This window comes from Coffea arabica, chromosome 8e, assembly GCF_036785885.1.
Source record: "Coffea arabica cultivar ET-39 chromosome 8e, Coffea Arabica ET-39 HiFi, whole genome shotgun sequence".
Taxonomy (NCBI): domain Eukaryota; kingdom Viridiplantae; phylum Streptophyta; class Magnoliopsida; order Gentianales; family Rubiaceae; genus Coffea; species Coffea arabica.
In genome coordinates, this window is record NC_092324.1 from 46324488 (window position 1) to 46343485 (window position 18998).

The following is an 18998-nucleotide window of genomic DNA, read 5'->3' on the forward strand; positions in this document are numbered from 1 at the left end:
TTGTCAGAGTTGCTTTTTAAAGCTACAAATTACAATACAAGTGTATTATTCACACTTACTTTTTTAAAGTTAATACGTGTATTTAGACATCAATAAAGAGGTAACTGTCACTATCTTTTTAGAATTGCTCTGATCATTTGCCTTTCATGTATTATATCACTCTATATATAAAAAATCAAAATTCCAATATAAACCCCCAAAATTTTGACAACCACAACTCCGAACCGAGCTGTCTGGCTGGTTCAACCAGTACCCAACAAGTAGCAAGTCATGTGCAAGGACTTGAAACGCAAGAATTAAAAATTGAGGATCACTTTAATGGTGCGTCCAATGGGCATTCATTGAGACGTGATTCATGTGTTAGATTTTTGAAAATATACGATCAATTATAAAATGTGTATTAATGTAATAGAAGATAATAATTATTAATATAAAAAGTGTCTAAATGATAGGTTAGATAAAATTTAGGTACGTTAATGAGTGCCATTGAACATTCATTAAGACGTGATTCATGTGTTAGATTTTTGAAAAAATACGATTAATTAAAAAAATATAATAATTATTAATATATATATATAAATGATAGGTTAAATAAAATTTAAGTATATTAATAAATGCACATTGAACAGTCGTTAAGAAAACTCAAAACTAACAAGGCCGGCCTTCCCTCTGTGGAATGGACCCAGAATGCCCATCCCTAGCCTAGAACCACCCCAGTGATGACCTTTTGACCGAAAAAAAAAAGAAGGCCTAAAACCACCCCGGAAACCACCGACTGTTTCGATTCTTGCCGTGTCCACATTAACGATACTCTACTTGTCAACGGATTTAAATTCGAACACAGACCATTGATTTTCATACTTCAAGAATTATGTCGTTAAAGTTCAAACAAATATCAAATACTTGTCACCACAAACGAGAAGAAATTTTTTTTTTTTTTTAGCAGAGAAGAATTATTCAACATAGTGACTGTACCACTCAATTATAAACTAGTAATAGCACAGGTATTAGTTAATTTAGATTGATCATTATTTGCAATAAAATTATATACTCGCATTATAAATATAATTTTTTTAATTACCTTTTTTAAAATCTTTTTAGCTATTTTTTATTTTTTATACATCATATCACAAAAAATATAATAATAATAATAATCCATTGAAATACTTTTTTTAAATAATTTTCTATCCAAACATACTCCATAATATTCGATATTATGCAAAAAAAAAAGAAAAGACGAATATAGTTGTATTCTAATTTTTTTTCTTAGAAAGACTATTAGATGAACCCTTTTAACTTATTTATCCCATTTGATAATATAGCTGAGATTTAGTTGAATACTTATCTTTAACCAAGTTTATTTAAGTCCAAGTTCAAGCTAAACGTAAGCTCAACTATCTTTGATTCATTTATATGTCATTTTCCAATTCTATGCTGTGTCAAAAAATTTTGTTCATTATAGTCCGCTCTGATTGCTATTTTTTGAAATTTTTATAAAATTATAATATAGCAATTTAATATATATATAAGGTAAAGCGATGATTAAAAAATATATTTATGAAAAATGAAAAAAAAATTTTAAAGAAAAATTACAATGCGAACATTCATATTCAATTCATTAGTAGGTGAAATTGTTTTTTTAAAAAAAGACGCACATTTATTGTTATGAAATTAGTTATAACTTGATCCGTAATTATTTCCATAGTTAATTGTCAATCACCACGCTGATAGACCCGTATACCAGGTCAAATCAAGACGGTCTACTAAAGAAAGCAGTATTTATTAGTAGTATTATTATACATTAAATCGCCCGTTATAAAATACTGCCATCGAACACGCTTTCCTTTCTTCCATTTCTTCCCCTTTCATCTCTTCCTCTTATTCGTCATCACCGGCCCGCATACGTTAATAATATACTCTTACTTGCACCAGAAATCTATCCGCTTCCTGTACATATTTTTCCTCCATCTCTTCTTCTTCTTCTTCTTCGTTTTTTATTTTTTGCCCTCTCTTTGTAAATTGTTAATTTGTTTTTATATCTTCAGTCAAGAATAGTTACCGAAATGGAAGCGGTGCAGGTGGAGGAGCTGACCTCGGGTGCTAGCGGTCGCATAATTCCGGTTTGTAAAAACCTCCGCCGCGCGGTTTTCTCGTATGACGCGGTGCGGCGTGGTTTGATATTAATCCAGTCTATTTTCTTATGGATGATTGTGCTTCTCCTCCCCCACCGCCACTGCTCGCCTCCGTCGTCTCCGTCGTCGGTGGCGGATTCCGCATCGGAGGCGTGGTTGATGAAAAAGAGAAAATTCCGGAAAGACGAGGAGGATACTCTTAGACGTAGAGCTCTAGCTGAGGCCTTGCAGATGGTCGCTGCAGATGCAGGTGCTGGTATGGAGTCCGAGAGCGACTCCGGAAATGGAAATAGCCGGTGCCTCTGGAGCACTTCCTTGTTCTCTGGAGTTCGAAGGAATGCTTTGTTTTGTCGCTCGTGGCTTCCGGTTTCCGGTGAATTGAAGTACGCTCTCAAATTTCCAATTTTTCATTTTATTTTGTGATCATTATTATTATTTAAAAAAAAAAAAAAATCTGTTAAGCAGTCTTAGGAGTTTTCCGTGTAGTTTTTGTTTTGAATCCTGATGGCCGTTTGAAGCTTCAAATTTTCCATGTCTACGTGTTTGTTACGGAAAATAAGTTGTTGGATATATTTAGTGATGAGGATTGTGGATTGCTGGAAGATGCAAAATTTCTATGGTAGTTGGGATTTTGTTGAGTATTTTATTTTTCTGTTAAGAGTTGTCTAATAGTAGTATTTAAAGAAGGAACCAAAACTTGGACATGGTCTTTGGAATTTTTAAACTGAATTTTATAATATTCTTTTGCGGGAAGCATGTGGTTCTTAGTGATCTGGAACTGCATGGCATCTGCACATGCCGTGATTTTATTAATTTTGTCAAGACGCCATCATGATTTGTTCTAAAGTACTAAAACTTAGTTAGTAAGAGGTGCTCTGTTAAGGACTTAGCGAAATTTGAAGAAGGCAATCAACTCTTTGTTGATATTGAAATCTTGTGAGAGATAGGTGGTCATAGTTTGCTTTTTCTCCTTCTGGATGTAAGTGGTTTGCTTCATTGTCTTCTGGGTGGAACTTTATTAATCAGTGGACAGTTCAGAGTTGAGAATGCAAAGCAGAAATCGGAGTAGCATGCAAGCTTGAAAACTGAATTACTAGTCTATAGTTAGTTATCCCAATATTTCAGTCTTGCTGATATTTGGGATATAGCAATTGTGGTTTATATCATCCTGTCTCCTGGTTTGTTCTGCAAATTCTGCTTGTTATGAGTAGACTTATCTGTTTTTCATGGTGGTCCTCTAATCATTAAGGATAAGGTTATTGTATAGCAAACATGTGCATATACTATGAGCATTTTGAAACATAAAATTTGGGGCACCTACCTACCTCCTCTTTTTGTTTTCAAAAGATTATTTATATGTAATTTTCACTTATCAAGCATTATTTCTTCCTCCCTATTTTTGGGATCCACCTTAATTTGCTTAATTTTCACTCATAGTTGGTTAAACAAGATGAAAGATTTAGTTTAGAGTGAGCCATATTGATTTCTATCACTTGTTCTACCTTGGAAATGAGGGCATCTTCCATCTTGGACCACAATTTGATTACAGATCCACCTATTTATTATGCAGTCTCCTGGTTGCATCAATGCGGTCGGTGGTAGGTAATGTGGTTCCGTATTTAGTTGCTATCCAAAGTTCATGCAGAAAGAACTTAAAAAATACAAGTTTTGGGATGGTCAATTTCATGTATTTCTTTAGGACAATGAAGATGGACATCTTAACAATTGGCTAGAAGTTAGCTTATTGGCTTTATGTTAACAATGTCCTGGACAGCTGCTGTATCATGTTTACTGTCTGCCAAATGATTTGTCAATTTTGTAGGGAAAGCATTGTGTGTTGTACATCAAATCAATTATAGCTCTTGCTTTTCCATTACCTAATTCATGACTGAATTGATAGCTCGTACTTGTTGGCATCTTATTTGCCAGTGTTCTTGTGTGCATTGCACTATCTAATATATTGCGTTTTGTCTGAATATTTTCCATGGATATATGGCAAGTCTTTCTTCTTTTAGAGACACCTTTTTTCTTGTCGGTTCTTTGTCACTTTAAGCAAATCTTGCACTGCAACAATTCATTTTTTCTTAATAAAATTCTGGATAACCAGGATTTAAACTAGAAGAAAGGCCTAATGGGCTCTGGTGCAGCTAGTCTCTGAGTTCTTGCACATTGAGAACATGTACATATCTCAGTTTTCAGCTGCTACTTTTTTTGCTCCTTTTTGGATGTCTGTATTAATGGACTTGTTTATTATTTCAGAGGCATCTTGATCATCATCCACGGACTAAATGAGCACAGGCACGTATATAATTTGAAAATAACCTTTCCTTTGGGCAAGACAGCTAGGGGCTGGGGGTGTACAGTGCCTCTCAAATCAGGCTGCAATTTATATCTTTTTTTACCTGACAGTTAAACTTGTTTCCACTTCTGATATTTAGTCAAAATAACAAGACTGAGGTATTTGTTCTGCTCTTTTCATGTGCAGTGGCCGCTATGCTGATTTTGCTAGACAACTTAACTCCTATAACTTTGGGGTCTATGCAATGGACTGGATAGGTAGCTGCTTGATATCATGTCATTTATTTTCGTACACTTGCAAATTTTGGTATTTAACAAGCCAGCTTATTAGCAGTATTCCTTCTAACAGCATTTCTCTTGTAACTCATTAATCATCTTTCTGCTCATTTGGTACCTGTTGTGCTGTATTTGTGTAAACAATGGATTATGATCTCTAAAACTTTAAGTATATACATACCTTGTAGGCTGAAGCTTTGTAACAATTTATAGGATTGCAAACCCATTAATGAATGATAATGACTTAATAGTGGAATAGTATTTAAATGCTGGATCAGTATCCTTGAAATTCATTTACAAGAGTTTGGGGGCCCATCTTTGGATGGCTGGGGTTATTATTACAATACATTGTTGTACTTATGTAGAGAGCTATTTTCATTGAAATAGCATCTTAGTTGAACAGTATTTTTGTCGGTGGCCGCCTGTTGATGACAGTTTCCTTTTCAACTTACTTTTTAAAGATTTTTCTATTTTCTGTTTCATACTTCTTGCTTTTTAGGCTTGGTCATATTCATGTAATTCTATTCGTTAACTTTTTAAGGACACTATCATGTTATGCCTCTTAAACGGTTGCAAATGTACGCTTATTGTCTGTCCTTGAGAAAACGCTGCCTTTGGTGACTGAGGTGCTCATTCCTGTGATAGGTCATGGAGGGAGTGATGGTTTGCATGGTTATGTACCCTCACTGGATTATGTGGTTGCTGACACTGTAAGTTTTTTTCCATGGATTTCTTTCCCGTGATCCTTCCGCTTCCCTGTGTTGTGCATTAAAAGTTTTACCATCCAATCTCTGGAATTATTTCCCTTGTCAAGGCTGTTGTCCTTGGGATTGTAACCCATATTTGTCATATTACTTCTGGCTTCCTCACCACCTTTTCGCTATAGCTTCTGCTTCCTCACAACTTTGTGCATCTGCTTCCTCATATCTGGTCAATATGCCATCGTTGAATTAGACAAATTGATTTGTTTCTCCTTTTCTTTTTTTTTTTTTTTGGTTGATTTTAAGGGGGTAGGGGGTGTGCTTTGAAGGTGGATTGCTTTATTTTGGTCAATCAATAAGCTAGTTGCTACTTCTGCTGAACAGGGAGCTTTCTTGGAAAAGATCAACAGGGGTCACCCTGGTATACCATGCTTCCTATTTGGCCATTCAACTGGGGGGGCTGTGGTTCTGAAGGCAAGTCTGTTTAATAGACCTAAAAATGAGTTAGAATTTTTGGCCTCTGATTGCCTTTTCAAATTTTGAGTTGTCTACTTTTCTAAGCAGGCAGCTTCATGTCCCCAAATAGAGATGATGTTGGAAGGAATCATATTGACTTCACCAGCTTTGCGTGTGACGCCAGCACATCCAATTGTTAGCGTAAGTTCATTCTTCTCTTTTCCCACTTCTTGGCTAGTATTCAAAATTTAGGCAGGGTTAAGAGAAAGAACAGTGGAAAGGGAAGGACTGCATCTGTACTATTGTGTTGGGACATTAATTTTTGCTCCTATTGAGTTGTCATTTTGTTGGCTTGCCTTTTGTATTGGACTATTGTCTGAAAATGCCTTTTTTCCCCCTGGTGACTGATTCAAAAGTATGGGTTTTATTCTTATTCAGGCTGTAGCTCCGTTGTTTTCACTGGTCGCTCCGAGGTACCAGTTCAAAGGTTCTCATAAAAGGGGTATTCCAGTTTCAAGGGACCCTGCTGCACTTGTGGCCAAATATTCTGACCCATTGGTCTACACTGGCCCAATGAGGGTCCGAACAGGCCATGAGATTTTGCGCATCTCTTCTTATTTGACGCGTAATTTCAAGTCCGTTACAGTTCCCTTTTTCGTCCTTCATGGAACTGCTGATAGAGTCACAGATCCGCTAGCTTCCCAAGATCTGTACAATGAGGCAGCTTCCGAGTTTAAGGACATAAAGCTCTATGATGGCTTTTTGCATGACCTCCTCTTTGAACCCGAGCGCGAAGAAATAGGCCAGGATATTATTGATTGGATGGAGAGAAAACTGAGCCCTGGGAAGCTTGAAAATGTAAATAATTATTGTTAAGAGGAAACATCAACTAGTTCCCTTACTGCTTATATAGATTTCAGTGTTGGAGTCAGCTCTATGATATATTTCACAAAACTTTTGGCAAGAAGCTAGTGCTGTGGCTATTGCTCAAAAGTTTTAGTGAGAAGCTAGTGGTGTACTGAAACAATTCATGTCTGAACCCATGATTTCTGTTTTGCTATAATTGCAACATATTTGGTGAGATTTTCCAATTTATCATGCTTTGGCTGCGGAACTGTTTATAACTACCCCCTTGTGTTTTCCTATAGAGTTGCACATTGTGTTCGTGGCATCTGGCCTGCATCAAACATTGCCTGCTAAGAGATATCTTTTGGCTTTTGATCTACTTGTCCTTTTTTTAGAGGTGTCAAAATGAGTGACTTGAGCGGGTTTGGGTTGGGTAAAATGGGTAATGGGTATAAGTGAGTCAATTCATTTATACTCATTTAATTAGATGGGTATAAATGGGCAAGTCAAACAATGAATTGGGTAACTCAATTACTCATTTATAACCCATTTATTTTAATTTTTTGTAAACTCATTTAAATTCATTTTTACAAACTAAGTTATCAATTTATAACTCTCTTTGTACCCATCATTAGTTTTAAATATTTACTTACAATGCTCCATAAGCCTAATTACTAATTTTTTTTCATTTATACTCTATGTCGCAAAATTACATATTATTTAATAATTGTATAATAAGAATAAAAAAATTTGAACTAAGTACTATAAAAGTTAATATAAAAATTTAATCCAAAAATTTTGAACCCCTAATATGTTTTTCATATATAAATTTAAATTTTCATTTTAGAAAGATAAGAAAAGAGGCTAAAACTTATCATAAATTGGTAATGCTAAAAAATGAGCAAGTTAACAAACTAAGAGAAAATAAAATAATAAGATAAAACCAACAAATAATAATAATAATAATGAAATAAAAGTAGTTAACATCATGATAAAATGAAAATTTTGAAAAAAAAAAGGGGGGGTGGGGGAAGAGAAGAGACTTGGGGGAAAAGAATTCTAAATGAGTTAATTGGGTTTGATGGGTTACCCAATAATACTTATTTAATAAATGGGTATTATTGGATAACTCATTTATACCCATATACAAAAATTTAAGATACCCATACCCATCGATTCATGGGCGGGTATGGGTAAATTTAGTTAAGTGGGTTGGTTTGCCACCTATACCTCTTTTGATGCTTATTAAAAATCGGTACTAATCTGACAAATGTTTACTGACTTCACAATGCAAAAATTACTTGCAGACTCGGAGGTAAAGCAAACTCAAATAATGAGAATTATGATATTCACGATAGCTTTAAAAGCAAAATGCCGCATTGATCTTGACATATTTGCTCAGAGACGTATGCAATGCCTCCACGAAATTGCGTCCAGCAAGAACTCTATCCCTGCAAGAAACAAACAATTTAGAGCAAGTCTTCATGATGCGACATGGACGATCGATAAATTACTCCGGATATTTTTATCAAAACTTGAGAGGTGCATACAGCTATGCCCTATCAGCAGGAGCTATTGAACTTATAGATGAAGCAAATGCTTTTGCTTGCGCTCAAGCATTTGCAAAATGAAGCTGATGGACTTTTTTTGTCCCGAGCTGAAAGACAAACCAAATTACTCAGACATTGGAATCGAGCTCGATTCGGTAAGAAGGCTCGTTCGTATTTAGATCGCCAACTAATCAAATCAAATTTCAACAATAATTTGTGTTTGATAAACTTTTAAATTTGGCTCGATTAGCATATAAGTAAAATTTTCATGTAAAAAGTTCCAACTACTCGAAGTTTGGCTCGACAAAAGTTCTTTCAAACTCAGATCGAGAAGTAAATAAGCCAAATTTGAACAAATTTCAAACTTGTCAAAATAATGAACTAAATTTGAACACTAAAATCCAAGATTTGTTTAGAATAGTTTATACCTCCTATTTCTGTCAAAATGAAAGATGTCACTCATTGAATTTGTCCTCAAGACTACCATTTGTCTGATTCTTGTGTGTTTACCATTTCGTTTCTGGCCGTAAACGTTTCTCATTTTTTGTAGACTTTGAGGTCATTTCTCATTGCAAAGCTATTGAATATTTGAATTAAGTAATGTGACATTTGTTGAGCAGTATTATTCATCAAGTTAGGTGGATCTTGGACTTTAATACCTTCGGAAGCAGGGTGGAGCACCAGTCATCAGGGACTAATGACTAGTAAAACTACAAACTAAACAACAAACCAGAATTTCTTTGTGGTAAAGTATGGTCAATGTAAAGTGGGGCAGGAGGACACCCCAGACTCGAGAAATTCTATGGCATCCTTTCAAAAATAAAAATTTTCATTCATTTATGCCCTAATAGAAAAGAATTTGTGAAGTCTTTTAATATCCGCTTAAAACATTTATAATCTTTACTTAAATCCTTGTAAAGATTACATTTTGCCTGAGAAAACTTTTCAGAAAACTATAGGGGCATTCCCCTGAAATATTTCATCTTTATCAGTCTTGCCCCCCATATCCATAACTCAACATGGGGTTCTATAGGTTTGGTGGTATATAAAAATTGCATGGTATTACACAATGCTCATACATACATTTTTCTTCTCCAGATTTTGAGGTTGATTATGTCTCTTTCTAATTCTACCAGCACTTAATTGGAAGAGTCTTAAATATTTAAGAATCAGAAATTAGTGCATGACTTCCCCTTGTAATTTGGGGTGGTGGAAGTGTTGTGTTTGGATTGCATTTTCCGTCATTTTTCATGGAAAAATTACCGTAGCGATTTGATATATGTGAGTGAAAAAGGTAATAGGAAAATGTGATCACGAAAAACGACAATATTTTCGGACGGAAACAAGCAATCCAAACAATGTTGCATATATCATGTGTTATGGTTGGACTACCAAACTGCAAGAGATGTGCTTAATTTAGCCCTGGGCTTACAATTTCAACACCACATGATTCTCACAGTACAACTAACAACAACATAATTAGCTCTGTTAAACTTGATTATCGACGAGTCCTAGGAAATTAACAAAGCAAAACATGTACTAGTAGATTGTCGAAAAATACAATTGAAATATGGATCAATATATATATATATATATATATATCATCTGACGACTAATTTGAGTGCAAAGCTCTCTCCATATTCTCCACCATGCCTTGCAAGGACAAGTTAAGGTAAGATGATAAAACATCACAAGTCATCCCCTCCACAGGATCAGCCAAGAAAGACCATTCGATCTGACACCCGAATTTGTCATCATCACCCTTTGCTGGCAACAATTTGATGGTTGCTACGTAAGATTTGAATCCCAGATTATTGTCCAGAACTTCATAGCTCAGACAACGCACCACTGGATCAATGGCTAACAACTTCTCATGGCACCACTTGGTCATGCCAGGATTCTTGTTTTCTTCATCATCATCATCAAAATCGTCCGACGGTGAGGAAGTCGAGGAAGGGGGTTTGCAGGCACAGTAGCGAACAATTCCAGGCTGCCCATTGATCCCTTCAACTCGGTAACAGGTATCAATGGCAGGGAGCCATTTGTCCAAGCTGCAAAAGTCCTCCAGTAAAGGCCATACCTGTTCTGCTCCAATCCCATTTAGCTTTGCCGTAGCTTTGCCTTCCCATTTCACTTGTTCTTGTGCTGCCATGTTAATTTCTGAGAGAGAAAGACGAGAAGGAATCGAGGAGGGAGGATTGGCAGGAAGGAATATCTACGACCAGAAAGCTTGGACAATGTATAACAACAAATACTAAACGACGAGTTGGATTAGGACCATGGTTTTTATATAGTAGCGCACTACAAACTGTGGGTGCGTGGGGCTGGAGTTGGAGAGGGAAGATAATTAATTTAGGTTGGCCAGACCTTACGTGACAAATTTTTAATACAAGAGGCCAGAGAAGAAGAACGAAATCAAAATCAATAAAGACAAAGACTAACTAAACACGCAATAATCACTCCTTAATGAGTCATGAATGCTTATATATATATATATAAATAGAGTTTTTTTGCCACAATAACACTCTTACTAAAAAATATTATTGTTCAAAATTTATTACCATAATGATATTATTGTTCCCATCTAGTTATCCTGATTGCCATGTAGGATAACAAGAAAGGAAAGTTCTAATCCAGTTTATAGTTTCCAACATTAACTAAAATTTTAAATTTTTTTATTATAGAGGCACAAGAAGATTGCATAACTTTTATAATTATCTAAAATAAATTTTACCATTATTGACCTTACTATTATTAGTCTCTGAATTTTGTTAAATGTATCAAACCTATTGCATATATTTTTTCAAAAAATAATTTTAAAAATACAAAAATTGCAGCGAAAATTTTAAGCAATTACAAAAATTTCAAGGTTATCATATTTGTTTATGTTATCCTTCCTACTCTTTGAAAAGACGAGAATAATCTTCATCTACTTTAAGATTATCGACTTGCGAAACATATTTTTTAGATGCTGTTAATATAAAGATTGGCTTCTTAGATTATGTTTGACAAGGGAAAGATAACGAAAGAAAAAAATGTGGGAAGGTTTATAGAGAAAATTGGAGAAGATATTAGATGAGAAAGAGAAATAGAGGACGTCTTTATCTCTGACACATATGCAGCCTAAGTGGCAAAAAAGGATCACAAAGGTAATAAATTTTAAAATTAAGTTACTTTGGAAATATATTTTGGAAGAAGAGTTATTTTGGCAATAAACTCTATATAAATATATATTCTAAGTTGGAGGTGAGGTGTTTGACTTTTCTTTTTTTTAGTTTTATATTTCTCCAATCACTCTGAGGAATGCGTTCGGTGGATAAAGTCAGAAATCTCCCAATCATCTAATTAATTATAAATAAGTTTTTTTATACACTGTCAATATATATATATATATATATATATATAGTTTTTTTTTATGTTAACAGATTTAGATTATAGTTACATAAAGAAATTTAAATTTAAAATTCAAATCATGTATATGTGACATACATCTATAGCTGTTAGTGTCAAAAAAAAATTTAGTATACTGTTAGTTCATAGAAAGTTGTTAATGATCCTGTCAGCTGAGTTGGGTCCTGTGAAGGCATTTAGTGTAATTAAATTAGCACTGGTGCGGTTATTGTTTTAGCAGTGCAACAGATTTAATCTATTAAGGACTAATTAAATGATTGTTGCTAATGATCCAATTAAATCTAAATCTATTGTTTTCCAAGTCTTGTCTAAACTACCACACTTGATAATTAACATCAAATTACCAAGTAGTAAGTCTTAAAGCATAATTAAACGGCTTTAACGAAGCATCATTCTGGCAAAATGTTCTGCAGTTCTGGAAATCAGGGGCCGACAAAAGTTGCATGAAGTTGGAATACGGAATGTAAGCCAAAAGCAATTTGGTGTTCCATAGAGAGTGGTCCTGGGGTATGATGGCTGGGATTGTGAGGACAACATTGATATTGAATTCTCGTGATAAGGACAATATTCACCCTTTTTTTCTTGAGCCTTTGCCTCTTTGGAATGTTAATTCATGGTGATGATTATAGCTTATGTAAAGCTTTGGCACCTCTCCTACCCAAGGATGGGGGATTGTGGGTGCCGACCACCAATACCAAAAAAAGTGCTGAAAATTAGGTTCTGTTTGTATTGCTATTTTCTGGTGTTTTTGTAGAAAATTATACTGTAACGATTTAATATATATGAGATAAAAAGATGATTATGGAAATGCATTCACGGAAAACTTGACATTTTTTTGGGGGAAAATGGCTTTCCAAAAATTGAGAATCTATAAGATATTGGATTTCACAGAAAATTTTTTTAAAAAAATTCTCTTACATAAAAACCCACGGAAAAGACTTTATTTGTTTGCTCCCTCTCTCACGGAAAATTAAGGAGATTTTGACTAGAGTAGTTCTATGGAGAATGTGAAGAAAATAGTTTTAGAGAAAAGGAGAGCAAAACCCAGTACAGTAATTTGAAAATTTTTTTTTAAAATATTATTCTGTTTGTATCATAAACACATATATCACATCATAACAAAGGTTATTTGGGAAAATAGATTATTTGGGATAATTTTTTTTTGAAAAAAATACTACAGTATTGTTTTTATGTGATATATGTGAAATAAAAAAAATTATTGAAAAATGTGTCGATAATGCAATCAAATAAATTTTGAAGACACCTCTAGATAATTATGTCATCCATATTCATAGTCACCATACCGCAGATACTTTTTAGTAGAACAAGTCATGGGTTTAATTGTATTAAATTTGTCCGCAAAATAGAAAAAGCCCCATAAACATGTGCTATTAAACCGCTAATTACGGGTAAAACGAGGCTTGTTGAGATCTAAACACGAAGATGCTATGTATTGAAGCCCTGACACTAAGGGACAAACTTTCCTAATTTCCCGGTTGAAATCCTCGGCCCCCATATGAAGCCCCCTTAACAAATTTCTGCCAAGTGTTGCAACTAATCAAGTTAGCCTTTTTAACTCTTCCACCTCGTTATTATCAACAAAAAAAAAAAAAAAAAACTCTTCCACCTTGTTTGTCTGTCTTGGTAAATTAGACAGCTGGGCTCACCTCTCTTCATCAGCTTTTCTATCGTTTGTCTTCCTTCCTGTCGAGAAGAAATTTTATTGACAAGATTGGGATTTTGTATGCATTCTTGAATATTATATAGAGTTTCGTGAATCATGGAATTTATAGAGTTTTGTGAATCAGGCCAAACCATGGGTCTTATTCAATGTTGGAATCAGTCCAAACTATGGGTCTCATTCAATGTTGAAAGAAATGAAGATAATTTACGTAGCATTTGCCTCTACTAGGGAACCGGGCTCAACTCTGACACTAAAGTCTCTCGTCGCCGTTTGGATTAGAACTTTTAAAAGTTTTTATAAAATAAATGTACTACAACGATTTGATGTATATAAAATAAAAAAAATAATTGAAATAAGTGTTCACGAAAAATATAATTTTTTTTTTTGAAAATCACAGCCCAGGTAAGACCAACTCCGGACATTTGGCAGAATTTTGTTAATTAGGCTCCATAGGAGCTGGGAAATATGTAAATTAAGGTTCTATTGGTAAATATTAGTCATAATCATACAAAAAGAGAAGATAGCCCACAAGTTGGATCTAATCACATACATGTGTTTATGCTATTATTATTAAGGAAAATCAAATAGACATATACATGTGTTTAAAAAAAATGTATTCACACACATAATTAGTGAGAAATGAAAAATTCATTTTTTGAAATGTGAGGGATGGAGAAATTCATTTTGTGAAATGTGAGGGATGAAAAAAATCATTTTATAAAATGTGAGGGACGAAAAAATTTGTTTTATAAAATGTAGAGGACTATAGATCAGATTATGTAAAATATAATTTGACAAATGTACCCTTAAAAAATGATCACGTGCCTTGCACGTGATGGATTCTGGCAAAAAAATGATCGGAAACCTAGTTAGGGACTAAATATGACCGATGTGAATATGTAAGGGACATAAAATTACATTTTTAAAAGTAAGGGACGAAAAAAGTCATTCTACAAAATGTGAGGGACGTTTTGGATGATTTTCCCTAAATAAAATTTGTAACTCTTCTTCGTGAATGGGTTTCTTAATCACATTTTTACTTTACATATATCAAATTAGTATTGTACATTTTTTTAATAAAAATTTCAAAAAATAGCGATTCAAACGAGAGTTCAGATTAACTACTCGTTTGGATTCCTATTTTTTAGAGTTTTTGCAGAAAAATATACTGTAGCGATTTGATGTATGTAAAATAAAAAGTGATTGAAAAATATTCACGAAAAATGTAAAACTTTTACTGCAAAAAAATCACGATCCAAACAAGGCAAGCTAAATCTCCACCCAGAAGCTTCCATGAATGTATTATTATCTGACAAAATTTCTCTTGAGCTTGAACCAATTTTTATTCAAATATGTCTGTTTAAAGATAACGCACAAATCTATCCGATTCATCTAGATGGAAAATACATTGAAGTACTAATGTTATTTTCACTTGTTTTGATAATCTATTAATTTCAGATATGTCTATATCTATGTTATGTTTGATTTGATATATGTTTTTATCAGTAGTGGAATTTTACTGAATGAAATGATTTTTTCCATACTTAAAAACAAAAAAGAAAGAAAACTTGGCCGACAACAATGTCCGATGCCTAATTGCTTATGACCAATTATAAGCAGCTGACCTGTGGACAAAGTCATTAATTGTTGGTATAAGAAAATATGAGGAAAATGGTCCCAACCGAAGAAGATATTAGAATGTGTATAAAAACAAAATCTATATGACTATAACCAGTAATTGACTAATTCTTATCAATTTAAAATGTTTCACTGTGCCATTTCCATATAACAGAAATCAAGTTTTAGTCCCATAAAGCTCAGCATTTATAACAAAAGATTAAGGAGATTGAATATAGCACTTCCAGCAATCGAGATTTAATTATACTTCCAATATTGAAGAGAAAGTTAAATTTAACAGCTTATACCTAGCGTTGAATACAAGCCAAAAGAAATATGCTGATTAGTCAAAAAGAGTTTATCCACGCACAGAAAGAGGGGAAAGGAACGAAATTTGGATATCCTGAGTGGCTTCCTACCCCATCACGTAGTCACTATATGCGGCTTGTCACTTGAGGTGGCTTCTTCTAAATTCATATGGGTAGGGATGTGCAAAATCGAAAAATTTTGATTTATCGACCAAATTCGAATTCGATAATTCGGAATGAAAATTAGAATTTCGATTTCGAATTGGTCGAATTCGGTAACGATATTTTTCAAATCATAAATTCCGATTTCGAATTCACAATTCGAAATCGAAATCGAAATCGGAATTCGGAATTCCTATTTCGATTTCAAATATGTTTTCATATATATATATAATATATATAATATAACATTTATATTATAATAATAATTTTTATATTCATGAATTCGGTGAAATCGGAATTCCTATTTCGATTTCAATTTCGTTTTCACACACACACACATATATATATAATATTTTTTATATATATGTAATATAATATTTATATAATAATAATAATAATTTTTATATTCACGAATTCGGTGAAATCGGAATTTACCGAATTCTGAATTGAATTCGGAACGAATTCGAATTCGGAATTGGTGAATTCGAAATCGAAATCGGTCGAAAATTCTGATACCAAAATTCCGAAAAATTCTGATTTAAAGTTCCGAATTACCGATTTCGATTTCGATTCACACCCCTACATATGGGTGCATAATAATGCATCTGTCCAGTCCGATGGTGGTTTAGTCTCTTTCAATTTTGGATCCTTTCTTAGAATAGACTAGAGTAGGAAACGTAAAAATAGATGCAAAGTAGATAAGCAATGACTGACTTAAAAAAAAAAAAAGAGTGGATTCCTACCACCACCCACTTGATGAAACTTGTACACAACCATAATAATAGCTAATTATAAGTTTTACCTTCCCCAGAATTGTTTAGGATATCCTCCATTTTCTGAGCCATCCGGTGCAGCCCCACTTCATATTTTTTAACCAAGTCTTCTAATCTCCAGCCTCCAACAGCATCAACTGAAAATGACCACTCAATAACACATCCTAGTCGACCACCATCTTCATCACCAGATCCAACAATAGTGCTATCCCCTGCTGGAATCGGATTCTTGTTGATCTGAATGGTCGAAACGTAAGAATGGAACCCAGTATTGCTATCAATAATCTCATAGCTCAAGGACTTTTCAGCAGGGTCAATGGCTGTTAACTTCTCTTTGGACCAGCTGATGACTGTTGATCTCTCTTTGTTATCTTTGGTTTCTTGGGACGGGATTGATGACCCTTCGCAGTATCGAATCGATCCAATCTCTCCATTGCTTCCATGGATGCCGTAAGAAGCGGCGAGGCTGGGGAAATATTTGTGTATGCCAAAGAAATCTTCAAGAAATGGCCATATTTGGTCTGCACTTGCATTTGCTAGTTTTGTTGACACCTTGGCTTCCCACTTAGGCTTGGAAATTGGTTGCTCCATTGAGTGAGGATACTAAGTGGTAAAGAAATGTTGGCCTCAACCTCTTAAAAAGTGTACAATTCTTATTCAACAAACAATAATATATAGAAGCCAGATGGACATCTACACCACCTTTATGAATTATTGGCATAACATGAAAATTATCAAATTGGGTGCCAAATTGAAAAAATTAAGTTCAAGTTCATTCCTACTAATGCTTATGCTAAGATAAGGAGTTGGCTTCTTTTATTTGTTACTAGCAGGCATAAATGCATGTTATATGTATAATAATTAAAATTAAAATAGATGATACGCATTTATACCTATTAGTGTATACACTTTCAATACATATAAAATTAATCAGTAGATTTGTACCATCTCTCCCACTTCACACCTTGGAACGCGCCATTTTTATAGAGATTGACGCGCTTCCACATCTTCTTAACTCCAAATGGCTTAGGTGACAAAAGGGTTGCTCCATTTTCCTAAAGAATAAACCAAAGCCACATAGAGCTGCACTTTGTGGACCGAATTTTATCAGAGATATCTGGTGTCCAGGCCCAACAATATCACACACTTACTGCCCTGGGCCTCCGGCCATTAAACTGGCGAATAATGTTAAACAAATTAGCCCGGCATGACGCTTTTAAAAATGTTGTGGCCTAGGATTAGTCCATCAAGTCGGCCTGTAAATTCAAGCTCAATTGCCTCAAGACTCTTGATACACCTGAAGAGGGTTACCAATGTTACCAATCCTTATAACCCAATACCAGATAAGTTGTAATTAACCACCAGGGCACCAGCTTGAAGCAATTAGTGGTTTGACCATTTTGACAAGAGTCAAGAGTTTCGAGAGTAAAACTAAACAGTCAGCCCAAATTAGTGGTTTGACCATCTGCCGCCCAAGTTCAGCCCGAGAGCAATAGCCCACAGTTGCATTTCCCATCACCTGTATATCTGCTTGGCTTCCGTTGCCTTTTGTGAAATAAAAAGAATTTTTTGGAGTACCGAAATTGAAAAAAAAAATGTTCATTAGTTCAGTCTCATTAAAATGACAACGCTAGTTATACTTGGATTCCAACTTCTCAAGGTTTTTTATTACCTTTCAATTGGTCCACACGAATTTTCATCAATTTGTCCAAAGGAATCCGCCGGTTCAAAATGTCAAAATCCACGCAAAAGAAATATTCATATGTTGCATTCTTGCTGCCTCTGAGTTCTGCACCAGTCGAAATTTACAACGAGGCAAAAAGAACAAAAAAAAAAAGAGAGTAGGAAATAGCATTATCGATAACTATTTAGCCATTAGCATTAGCTAGAGTTAGTAGTGTCGCACCTACAATTTTTTTCTCATTTTTGTTGCTTTTATTGCCTAATAATCATTATCTACACAATTTTATCTGTTTACATCATAAATATATTTTTAATCACTTTTTTATTTCACATACATCACATCTAAAAAGTGATACAATATTTTTTTCATAAAATTATTCCAAATAATCTTCGGTCCAAACACAATTTTATCGCATGCTCTTTATGCCCGTTAGCTCCCAGTTAGTTATTTCTTCCTTCTATTTGTCAAAGAAAATATGTTTCTAGTTATTAGTTTTTTTTTTTTGGTTAATCGTCATATTCTATTTCTACTCGTAAGAGGTACTCTAACAAGTATCCTACTAACAATAGTGTATTAGTACATTTAGTACGTACTTGTTACTAGTGACTATTACCATGTCATGAAACCAACGAATACCTAGGATTTAGGAGGGAAAAGGTAAAATGTAGGTAAATTTCTTTAAAACAGCAAAAAATTTTGAATCCCCTCTCAGTTTCCTGCCTAGGGGTGAAATTGAGCCGAGTCGAACTCGAGTAGTGACGTACTCGAGTTCGAACTCGATGCTGACCTCCAGAGCTCGAGTTCGAGAAATAAAAATCGAGCTCGACTCGACTCGATTGAGCTCGGCGTGCCATTCGAGCTCGAGCTCGAGGTCGAGTACTCGAGTTCGATTTCATCCTGCACCCTTAACACGAGCTCAATATTGAGTCGAATACTTGACTCGAGCTCGATTTAATCATGCACCCCTACTCGAGCTACTCGACGAACTAAAAATGCCTCATCCTAACTACTCGAGATCGATTCGTTTCATATATTCGAGCTACTTGAGCTCGACTCGAGATCGAACAAAATCGATCTCGAGTCGAGTAGCTAATCAAGAT

At 34.5% G+C, this 18998-nt stretch overlaps 3 protein-coding genes across 4 annotated transcripts; 1 reads left to right on the forward strand and 2 right to left on the reverse strand.

The window, feature by feature from the left end:
* The first annotated feature begins 1798 nt into the window (after positions 1–1798).
* Positions 1799–6954, forward strand: LOC113703675 (uncharacterized). Of its 2 annotated transcripts, XM_072061424.1 has the most exons (8): positions 1799–1949; positions 2046–2515; positions 4392–4430; positions 4618–4688; positions 5352–5416; positions 5792–5885; positions 5976–6064; positions 6302–6954. In XM_072061424.1, exons 2-8 carry the CDS (start codon positions 2064–2066, stop codon positions 6737–6739), a joined length of 1248 nt encoding a protein of 415 aa, XP_071917525.1. In that variant the 5' UTR covers positions 1799–1949; positions 2046–2063; the 3' UTR covers positions 6740–6954. The 2 variants fall into 2 exon arrangements, with proteins under 2 accessions (XP_071917525.1, XP_071917524.1); XM_072061423.1 differs by having other exon boundaries at positions 1815–2515.
* Positions 6955–9588: 2634 nt separating this feature from the next.
* Positions 9589–10717, reverse strand: LOC140004380 (uncharacterized). The gene has a single exon (XM_027225886.2). It carries the CDS (start codon positions 10409–10411, stop codon positions 9872–9874), a length of 540 nt encoding a protein of 179 aa, XP_027081687.2. The 5' UTR covers positions 10412–10717; the 3' UTR covers positions 9589–9871.
* On the reverse strand, positions 9589–17013 carry LOC113704171 (lachrymatory-factor synthase). Its single transcript, XM_027225888.2, has 2 exons — positions 16244–17013; positions 9589–13374 (listed from the first exon to the last, which is right to left on the reverse strand). Exons 1-2 carry the CDS (start codon positions 16803–16805, stop codon positions 13334–13336), a joined length of 603 nt encoding a protein of 200 aa, XP_027081689.1. The 5' UTR covers positions 16806–17013; the 3' UTR covers positions 9589–13333.
* Positions 17014–18998: the final 1985 nt, after the last annotated feature.